The sequence below is a fragment of the Phyllostomus discolor genome, chromosome 5, assembly GCF_004126475.2.
Source record: "Phyllostomus discolor isolate MPI-MPIP mPhyDis1 chromosome 5, mPhyDis1.pri.v3, whole genome shotgun sequence".
Classification (NCBI taxonomy): domain Eukaryota; kingdom Metazoa; phylum Chordata; class Mammalia; order Chiroptera; family Phyllostomidae; genus Phyllostomus; species Phyllostomus discolor.
In genome coordinates, this window is record NC_040907.2 from 9751444 (window position 1) to 9760857 (window position 9414).

The window sequence follows — 9414 nt, forward strand, 5'->3', positions numbered from 1 at the left end:
CCGGCAGGTCGGAGCTGAGGTCGGTGGGCGCGGAGGCAGGGCTGGACGGCGGGGGCAAAGAGCAGGTCGCTGGAACAGTCCCTTCCTGAGAGACCGGGAGCCTCTCTCTGGGACGGGACGGACAGTGGCGGAGGCACCTGGCCACCCTATGTGTAGTCTCTGAAAAACAACTGAATCTTTCGTAAAAACTTGTTTTTAATTTTGTAGAAAACAGAGGTGGCCTATGCCCGGGGGCTGTAGGGAATCCAAGCAGACCAGCTGGGGCGAGGGGCACAGCCTACCTCAGGGACCGGGGGGCTGTCCTCAGGGACCGAGGAGGCACGGGCCCCACTGAGAGCCCGGGGGAGGGGGCTCCCTCCTGGGGGCAAAGACTGTGCTGTGGGGAGCCACCACTGTGCCTCGGGGGTGGCCAGAGGCCGGGCAGGGGCCCGAGACAACCCCCAGCCGCAGTCCACTAACTTTTTATCGAATAAAAGGGGTGTCAGGCCGGGAAGGAAAGCACCAGGTCAGGCGGGGCCTGAAGGCCCCGGGTCTGAGGAGGGGCCGGGGCTTGGGTGCCAGCCGTGCCCTAGCAGCCCCCGCAGCTCCTGGCACAGGAGGCCGCCACGGACTGGCACAGGCCGCTGCTGGCCATCACGCCGCATTTGGAGAACTTGTCCCGACACAGGTCAGCTGTTGGGGGCGCAGAAAGGAGATGGGGTCAGGGTGGGGCTGGGTGATCTCAGGGTCCCCTGGCCGTGGTGCCCGCACGTGACCCGTGTTTCACACACGTGGACAGGCGGGCGCACACTGAGCGAGCCGGGGCAGGGGGAGGGCGGCGGCGCAGGCTGCCTACCTCGGAGGAGCTCCTCGTGGGCACAGACAGTGCGGACGCAGATCTCCTTATTGATGATGTACATTCGCCGGAGGCTGGGGGGACGAGGCCGGGGGAGGGGTGGGGGTCAGCCCCACCGCCACCCAGCTCTGCAGGGAGAGCCTGGACAGGACTTGGCATTGGAGCCCTGGAGCTAGGGCTCAACCAGGGCTGAGCTCAGCTTCAGGACTCATTTCTCCTTCCCCAGACTCCCCCTGGGCCGGCTGGGGCTGTCCCCCTCTGCTCCCTGCCCCCCGCCCCCCCCCCCGAGGCCAGCCTGTGCTCACCTGTAGAAGCAGACCTCGTTGAGACACTGTTTGCAGGGCTTGTGGATGGAGTAGAGGCGGGTGCACGGGTACTGCTCCTCACGGCAGTCTGGGTGACAGGGGGATCAGACTGGGGGGCTGTGGCTTAGGGCCCAGAACTGGGGGGGGGGGCGGGTAGCCCGTAACCTTGCCCACCAGAGACTGGCTTTCATCTTAGGGTCTAGGTAAGCCCTGCACCCCCTGGCCTAGCCCGTGCTGCCCCCACAAACACACCAGCAGCACACACAGATACACGCGCAATACATGCGTACACGGCGTTGTTGGAACTGAGGCTGCCGGATTTTATGCAGTGCATTTACACATACACAAATTCACAACCGCACTCAGGAGCATGTACTCAAACATGCATCTATCAAACACAAATCCACCACCTCACTGAGCTCCTGGGGGTGAAACAGGATCTGTCATAGTCTTGTTCTCTCGGGCTCCTGGCTGGGGCAGCCTGGGACCCGCTCAGCCAGCCCTGGCTTCCTGCTCCCTGGTCACCTGCCTGCCAGCACACTCCCTGCCCCCAGCGTCTGGAAGCAGGGGGCCCCTCCCAAGCCTGCAGCCAACTCAGCCTCCAGCCAGGCCCAGGGGGGCAGGGGGATCTCCCCGAGCTGCCCAGGGGGCCCTGGGTTGGCAGCCTAAAGCAGGGGCATCTCGGCAAGCCCCCCATCCTACCCCCCACCTGGGCCAAAGCCCAGGGCCTGGCAGTCTGTCCCACCAGTGTCCCGCCCCACTCCGCCCTGACCTCAGGGGCTGTGCCTGCTTCCCAGGCTGTTGGGAAATCTCTTACCAAGAGGCCCAGGCTCCGTGGGCTCCGTCTCTGCATTTCCTGGCTCTGGTGTTGGGAGAGGGGCAGGCAGAGGCCACTGAGAGAGGCCCGCTCAGGGCAGGGTTGGGTCCCCTGTCCCAGCCCCGGCACAGACCCCGCCACCCCCAGGGCTGACCGGAGCCTGTGGCCTACCGAAGGTGGGGGCCGGGATGACTTCCTGCTGGACCTGCTGCTGAGACTGGAACTGGAACTGCTCCTCAGGGGGCCGAGGAGTGGCCTCTGCACGGGACGTGGCGGGGGGTCTTCTCCTTGCCCTGCGCTGCCCTGCCCGCCGCCCGCCTGCCCAGGTGTCCGCCCACCTTATGCAGCCCCTGCCCTTTACCTTGGTAATCATAGTAGTCCGGGGTGTCTGAAAACAGAGGTGAATGTGGAGCTGGGGCGGGGGGTGGGCAGGCTGGCTCCCAGCTCCAGGGGCAGAGGAGGTCACGACTGAGCCAGGAACGCCCCCTCCACCCCACCCTGACCCCTATCACCTAACGCCCCCCCACCCGGGTCCCTGGCGGAGCCTTTGCACATCCGGGGAGCCAGGCCTTGAAGACATGGCAGGGCCGGGAGGGACGGGCGGGGGGACAAGGCCTTACCGATCTGGTCGCTGTAGTGGGGGTACTGGACGTGGTCTGGGAACGGCGGCAGTGGGTCCAGGTCATATTGCCCCTGAGCCAGCAGGCCTGCTGTGGGGAGATGAAGCAATAGGGGGTGTCCCACGGGGACAGCAGGGGAGGCAGCCGCTCCCGGAGAGGCAGGCCTGTGAAACCCTAAGATCCCTACAACTAGACGCTTAAAGACCCTCAGGACGCAAACGCATCCCTTAATCATGAGGGCCCTCATGCAAACTCCTGGTCCTGTGTCCCCTCGTTGACCTTGTCCTGGCCATACCCCCCATTCCTCCCCCCACGCTGGCATCCTGGCCCTCAGCACTCTCCTGTCTGCCCCCCCGCCTGGGCACCGGACTCTCCCTAGGCCTGTGATCCGGTCACCTTCTTCAGGTCTCCAGATGTCAGCCCTGCTGAGAGGCGCTCGCTGGCCCCCCTCCTGCTGTTCCCATCCTCCTGGTATTCCCATCCGCTCCGCACACTGGCCGTTATCAGCACGGCCCTCCCCTGCCTAGACTGGCGGCACCAGGAGGGCGGGGACTTGTCTGCCTGGCTCTTCGCGGTATCTGTCCCCAGGGCCCCGCCAAGGGTAATGAACAGTGGAAAACTGTAACAGTGGAAAATCGTGACCCGCCCCACCACGCTTCCTTTGACACCGTTTCTGGAAGTGCTGACTCTGACTAGTATGCGGCTTGCAGATGAACAGCATGCGTGTCTAAGAATCCTATAGGAACTGACTTTGGAAGGTGCAGATCCTGACCTCAGGCACCCCGGCTCCAGGAGAGGTGCTGACTTCCAACCTGGAGCCGGGATGACCTGGAGCCAGGATGCTGCACACCGCCCAGACCGTCACGTGCCCTATCAGAATGGACTGTGCTCATCCGCACGTAGAGAACTTTGCAACCCCCTCTCTTGACCCCTGTCTGCTCCCCTCGCCCCGTGTATAAACGCCTCTGCTCCACTGAGATGTGGGGCAGTGCTTTGAGACACGGGTCCCCCTTCTTCCAGATGCCCAGCATCTGCAAATAAACCGCTTTCCTTGACGTCAGCACCTGCCTCTTGAGCGCTGGCTTTTGCAGCGGCGGGCGGCCGGCCCTGCGTTCAGCTGCACTGGTGCCTGCGCAGAGTGGAAGCTCAACAGACGGCTGTTCAGAGATGCAGGCTGAACCTGGCAGGGCCCTTTGGTCCCCATTGATGACTTCTCGCTTGACCACCAGGGACCCCTCTAAGGTCCAGACTGTACAGGGTGGTGGAGGCCCAGATGGGCCCAGACTCCCTGCCTCAGGTACCCTCAACTCCCTACGCATCAGCTCCTGGGAGGGTGACTGAGTGAGCGGCAAAGCGTGGCCTTCCGTGCCTGCGTGTGTGCCCATTCTCCAGAACGCTGCCTGTCTGCGGCCGTGGACGGTGGGGTGAGAGCCCAGGAAACGCCGCAGACCCTGAGAGGGGCTGGCTAGTCCAGTCTGTGCTCCAGGAGGCAGGAGGCAGGAGGCCCTGGGACACGGGGACCTGAGTTCTGGCCATCAGGCACAACAAAGACCCCCCACCGTCTCCCTCCCCCACACCCTCACTCTCACCCACGTAAGGGGACCCCCCACGTCACCTCCGTGAGCCACTCACCAGGCAGGAAAAGCAGGAAGAGGTAGGCAGCTCTCATGGCCACTGGGTGAAGCGGGCTGGGCTGATGCCACACAGCTGGGAGAAGGGAGGGGGTCAGACCGCATCCCAGGCCCACTGGGCCGGGACTGCCGAGCCCACCTCCGCTCCCCAGATTCAGCCTGGAGAGAGGAGTCACCAGGAAGAGAAGCCACGCACGGGGAGGGCCCAGAGTCTGGAGAAGGCATGGCTTTGAAGGGACATCTGCTGTCCCTTCAAAGGGAACCTGATGGTTCACCGAGGGCCCGAGCCCTGAGGGACAAGGCCTCCCACGTGGCTCCAGGGCTGATGGAGAGCAGACCCTACCTGCCCTGCTCAGGCAGGGGACATTTCTAACCCCCTCCCAGCCCTGGCCTTGCTTTCCTGGTCCACCACCATGCCCAGCTCTGGTTCAGCACCTCCCCCCCAGGTGCCCAGTACATCGAGCATGTAAATCCCTGACCCCGGCCGGGGCCCATCCTTGGGACCCCAGCCCTGTCCAGCCAACATCACAGCCCGCTCAGTGGCGTCTGCCAAACCCACCACCTGCTCCCAATTAGCCCCTGGGCCTTGAGCATCGTCCTCCTGCAGGAAACCACATGCGTGCGCAGGCCCCAGGGCCCCCGCAGGCGGCCAGGCCTGGGCAGGGCTCCCACCCCCAGAAGGTCCCTCTCCTGCCAGGCCTCCCAAGACCTGGCTGTGCATCAGACTCACGAGACTGTGGTCTGTTTGTCTGCAGCAGCAGGAAACACTTAGGGTGGAGTCTGAGGAGGGCTTCTCTGGCTCCTAGGAAGGCAGTGCTGGAGGGAACCATGATGTCACCCAGCCCAGGGGTGCTGAACCCCCCGACATGGTATGGAAAGTGTTGCATATGTAGTTCTGGGGGGACAGAGCAGTGTTCCATGGCTCTCACCAGGCTCTGGAAGTTTCAGAACTCCTGGCTGAGTCCAGCGTCTGGCTGCTGGCCCCACAGTGGACTTGGCCGAGTCTCCAGGTCCCCAGGTCCGGGCCCAGCTCAGCGGAGGGCAGCCGCAAACAGTCAGCCGTCTGCTGGGAGGCCTGGGAAGGGGCCCACGGGCTCACTTACCCAGGAGCGCCCCCTCCCTGCCACAGCACGGGGAGCTCTTCCCCACAGCTAGCTGGAAGCCTAACTTTGACACATTTCCCCTGGGGGGAGTCTACCGAGAAGAAAGGAAAGAGGCAGAAGCGGGCATCTTGCCCTCATTTTCCCCAGTCCCGAGACTTCTGTGACCCCTGCCCACCTCCTGCATTCAACATCTCTCTCCCTCCCTGAACCCTCGGGGCAGCTGCGAGGGGCGGGTGAGGACACTGAGGTGGGGACAGGGTGAGCGTGGGAGATGAGACTCAGGACTCAAGCTGCCACTCAGACTAGGGACATCCGGCTCCCCACAGCCCCATTCTGAGCCCCCTTGGCCTCTGTTAAGTGGGGCCGAAAGATCTGGGCCTCCTTCCTTGCAGCTCCCTACGGGGTCGCGCTCTCAAGTCCTCATCCCCATTCCCGGGGCTGATAGCAGCCAGGCACAGTGGGGCTGTCGGCATTAGGAGGCGACCCTGAGTCGGGGCCTAAGGGGTTTATGAGTGGGGCGACCTGTGTCTCCAAAGCCCCTCCTTGGCCTCTCAGCCCCCCCAACGGAGTCTAGTCATTTCCTCCTCAGAAGGTCTGGCACCCAGGCCCAGGCTTCCTGGGCAAAGGGGCCCCTAGGGCAAGGGGAGTGCTTGTAAAGAGGCGAGTCCCGTGGGAGTAATTAATTGACCCAGGGAACAGCTCCAAGCACTTCTCCATTATGGATTTCGGGGGTGTGGGGGAGACCTAGGACCTGCCGGCAGCCGCAACTCCGCTCCCCTCTGCGTTCCTCGTGGGAGGGGGACGAGCGGGCCCTTCCCAGAGCCTCCTCCTGCCCACGCTCCCTGCGAGGGCGGCGCTGCGGAGGCCGGGCCGGGGTCGGACGGCAGGAAACCAGATGTTGCGGCCCGCGCAGCTGGGAACAATCAGCCGCGGCCGGCGCGCTCTCCCGGTCTCTGATCTCCCTTTGTCTCTCTCCGCGTCTCGGGGCTCCCGCCGCACCCCCCACCCCGCCCGCCGCATTCCAACCTCCCAGGGAGAACAAAAGCCGCCCCCAGCCCCGACGCCCCTATATCTGGCTCCCCCCAAACTCGGGCTCCTCTCCCGTCCCGGCCCGCGTCCTCCTCTCAAAGCGATCCCAAACTTTCTAAGTGGCCTCTTAGCATCTGCTCAGACGGCCGGGGTTCGGGGACACTGGCAGCCGCCCCCAGGAGCGGGGACACGCAGAGCCCCGCACCGCCCCCCGCTGCCCCCGGCCCGGGTCCCGCGAGGGCTGCCCGCGGAGTCCCGCAGCCAGGCTCTCTCGCCTACCTGGCCGGGTCACTCCGCTCCGAGTCCGCCCGCCGGAGCCGCCCCTTTGCCCGCTGCGAGCCCCGCTCGGGGCCCCCGACGGGCCGGCGCCCGCCCTCCAGCCCTGGATCCGCTGGGTCCTAACGCGAGAGCCGCCACTAGGGCCGCCTTGCCCTCGGGTCCGCACCGGCTCCTGGGGGCGCCCGCGGAGCCATCGTCAAGTCTGCCCTGCACGCTTACCGTGCAGAACGTCTCCTCCTCCTCCCCACGTCGCTTCTGGCCCGCAGTCAGTGGTGAGGTGGGTGAGACGGGCGAGTTACCCCATGTTACAGAGGAGGAAACCAGGGCTCATAAAGGAGTTCACCCGGGGTCGCTCAGCTGGAAGTGAGCCTTGCGCTCCCCTCTGGCTTCACCCAGCTTCGAGGACACCCTCTCTGGCCTGATTTTCCTCCTGCCTCTCTGGCTGCAACTTCTGGGTCTTCTTAGTCATCTCCGGGCTGCCACTGGCTTCCATAACCAGCATTTCTGTCAGGCCTCGGGCTCCAGCCTGCAAGGCCTGGCCCCACCAAGGTCCCCAGGGCATACATATTCATCAAGGATCGGAGTCCCAATTCAGGACCCCGTGACCCTCTCCCCGGCCTGGCCCCGGAAGGTGTTCCCATTCAGTGGCCTCACGGTCCTCCCAGGACTCAGGCTTCTCCTGCCACCAGCCCCTGCATCCATCCGATCCAGCAGCCAGTCCCTCGTTCTGCCTCCAAAGTATCATTTGAGTCCGTCCATTGCCCTCATGGTGGTAAGCCACCACCATCTCTTTAAGGTTTTTTTTAAAAACTTATTGACTTAGAGAGGGAGAGAGATCAGTTATTTCACTTACTGATGCATTCATTGGTTGATTCTTGTATGTCCCCCGACCAACCAGGGATCAAACCCACAACCTTAGTGTAGCAGTACGATGCCATAACCACTGGTCTACCAGCCAGGGCTGCCATTACCATCTGTTGCCTGGATTCTGTGACAGCCTCCAATCTGGGCCTTCTCAAGGGGTCCTGCCCTTCCTGGCCCACTTCAGACACTGGCCCCCTTCCACTTAAAGCCTCTGCTCCTTTTCCATGTACCTGGGCTCCAGGCTCAGCTTCCCCGTGGCCCCCAAGAGCCCTACCCTTCATCCTGGTCTGGCTTTGCCTCTTCATTCCCTGCGGCCATGTGATCTTTCAGCATTCTCCCACTAAAGTCCTTTCTCTGCGGCCACGGCCACAGGGCCTTTGCTTAAGCTTTTCTTCCTCCTGGAACACTGGTGAGGTCTACCTCCTTCCGGTCACAGATCCAACCCTCCCTTCCTCAGAGAAGCCTTCCCTTTCTCCCCGTCAGGCAGGCTCCAAAGCTGCTTCTGCTTCGCTGCTCACGGCTGGCATGCTGTCCTGTGTCTGTGGGAGCGTTTGATTAGCCTGTCAACTATGTGAAGACAGGGACAAGGTCTGTTTTTGCTCATCCTCACATTTTGCTCATTAGGCACAATGCCTTGCTCAGCAGCTCTCCCGCGAACATTTGTGGAATGAATGAATGAATGAGTGAGTGTACATTGGATTCTTCTCGGAGAGGCTGGCTGGGCAGGGGGATGCAGGTGCCCTGCCTTTGGGGCAGTCCTCAGCCCTGCCTGGTCTTTTTTTTTTTTTTTTTAAAGATTTTATTTATTTATTTATTTATTTTTTAGAGAGGGAAGGGAGGGAGAAAGAGAGAGAGAGAAGCGTCAATGTGCGGTTGCTGGGGGTCATGGCCTGCAACCCAAGCATGTGCCCTGACTGGGAATCGAACCTGCAATGCTTTGGTTCGCAGCCCGCGCTCAATCCACTAAGCTACGCCAGCCAGGCCTACCTAGTCTTGGGAGCCTGGGCCTGAGCTCCCAAGGACCTGAGGCAGGGGGCTCCAGCTGGGAGGGGGCAATTGGCATGCCCCCATGACTCAGGCCCCCACTGTCAGGTCTCCTTGCCGGGTCCTGCTCCCCACGACTGCCTGTTTCTTGGCCTCTGAATCCTATTAGCCAGGAAGTAAATACGGCAGTCGCCCCTCAGCTGTGGTTTTGCTTTCCGTAGTTTGTTACCCACGGAACTCTGCAGTCTGAAAATAGTTAATAGAACATTCCAGAAGTAAACAATTTATACGTTTTAAGTTGCACACCGTTCTGAGTTAGCGTGATGAAATCTCAGATCATCTCCGTCCAGCCGGATGTGAGTCACCCCTTTGTCCAGAGTGCCCACGCTGCACGTGCTCCGGCCCGTTGGTCCCCCGGCAGCCATCTGTGTCATCTGTGAGTGAGCTATCTGTCACAGCCCCTCAGCACTTGTGTTCAAGTGACCCTTATTTTACTTCCGAATGCCACATTCGCGTAACTCTTATTATGGTAATGAATTGTTCTAGTTTCAGTTATGGTTAATTTCTGACCGTGCCTGATTTAAACTTTGTGGCAGGTATGTCCAGGAAAAAAGTGTACACGGGGCCCGGTGCTCTCTGCGGCTCCAGGACCCACTGGCCGTGTGGGAGTGCGTCCCCGTGCGTGAGGGGGCGCTGCTGTGTGTCCCTGCAGCGTCTGTCCCCCCAGTGAGTGCTGGTCCGTGAAACGAATGAGCACCTGCCACTTCCCTGCCCAGTGTCTACCACGGATCAGCAGGGGCTTCTGTCGCCGACAGTGCTACAGGCTCCAAGGGCCAGCCCAGCCCCTGTGCCCTCCCTCATGACCTCACTGCTACCAGGCACAATCCCACTAGGGCAGGAGAGGAAACAGCTTGGCAGGAATCCTGCCCCCTACTCTTGACCAAAGG

At 62.2% G+C, this 9414-nt stretch overlaps 1 protein-coding gene across 4 annotated transcripts; it reads right to left on the reverse strand.

Annotated features, from left to right (window-relative positions):
• Window positions 1-181: 181 nt before the first annotated feature.
• MFAP2 (microfibril associated protein 2) lies at window positions 182-6765 on the reverse strand. Of its 4 annotated transcripts, none has more exons than XM_036025382.1 (10): window positions 6620-6765; window positions 5138-5283; window positions 4210-4284; window positions 2578-2664; window positions 2319-2345; window positions 2129-2215; window positions 1958-2002; window positions 1141-1228; window positions 836-909; window positions 182-672 (listed from the first exon to the last, which is right to left on the reverse strand). In XM_036025382.1, exons 3-10 carry the CDS (start codon window positions 4244-4246, stop codon window positions 569-571), a joined length of 549 nt encoding a protein of 182 aa, XP_035881275.1. In that variant the 5' UTR covers window positions 4247-4284; window positions 5138-5283; window positions 6620-6765; the 3' UTR covers window positions 182-568. The 4 variants fall into 4 exon arrangements, with proteins under 4 accessions (XP_035881275.1, XP_035881274.1, XP_028369026.1 ...); XM_036025381.1 differs by having other exon boundaries at window positions 2578-2667; window positions 6620-6764; XM_028513225.2 differs by lacking the exon at window positions 5138-5283 and having other exon boundaries at window positions 2578-2667; window positions 6620-6642.
• Window positions 6766-9414: the final 2649 nt, after the last annotated feature.

What these genes read in the sequence shown, in the direction of transcription:
- MFAP2 (XM_036025381.1), bottom strand. Translation starts at nt 4,246, where the DNA reads ATGAGAGCTGCCTACCTCTTCCTGCTTTTCCTGCCTG. An exon ending in CATCCCGGCCCCCACCTTCG is followed by an intron (nt 2,003 to 2,128) that starts GTAGGCCACAGG and finishes TCCCAACACCAG; the next exon opens with AGCCAGGAAATGCAGAGACG. An exon ending in AACGAGGTCTGCTTCTACAG is followed by an intron (nt 910 to 1,140) that starts GTGAGCACAGGC and finishes TCGTCCCCCCAG; the next exon opens with CCTCCGGCGAATGTACATCA.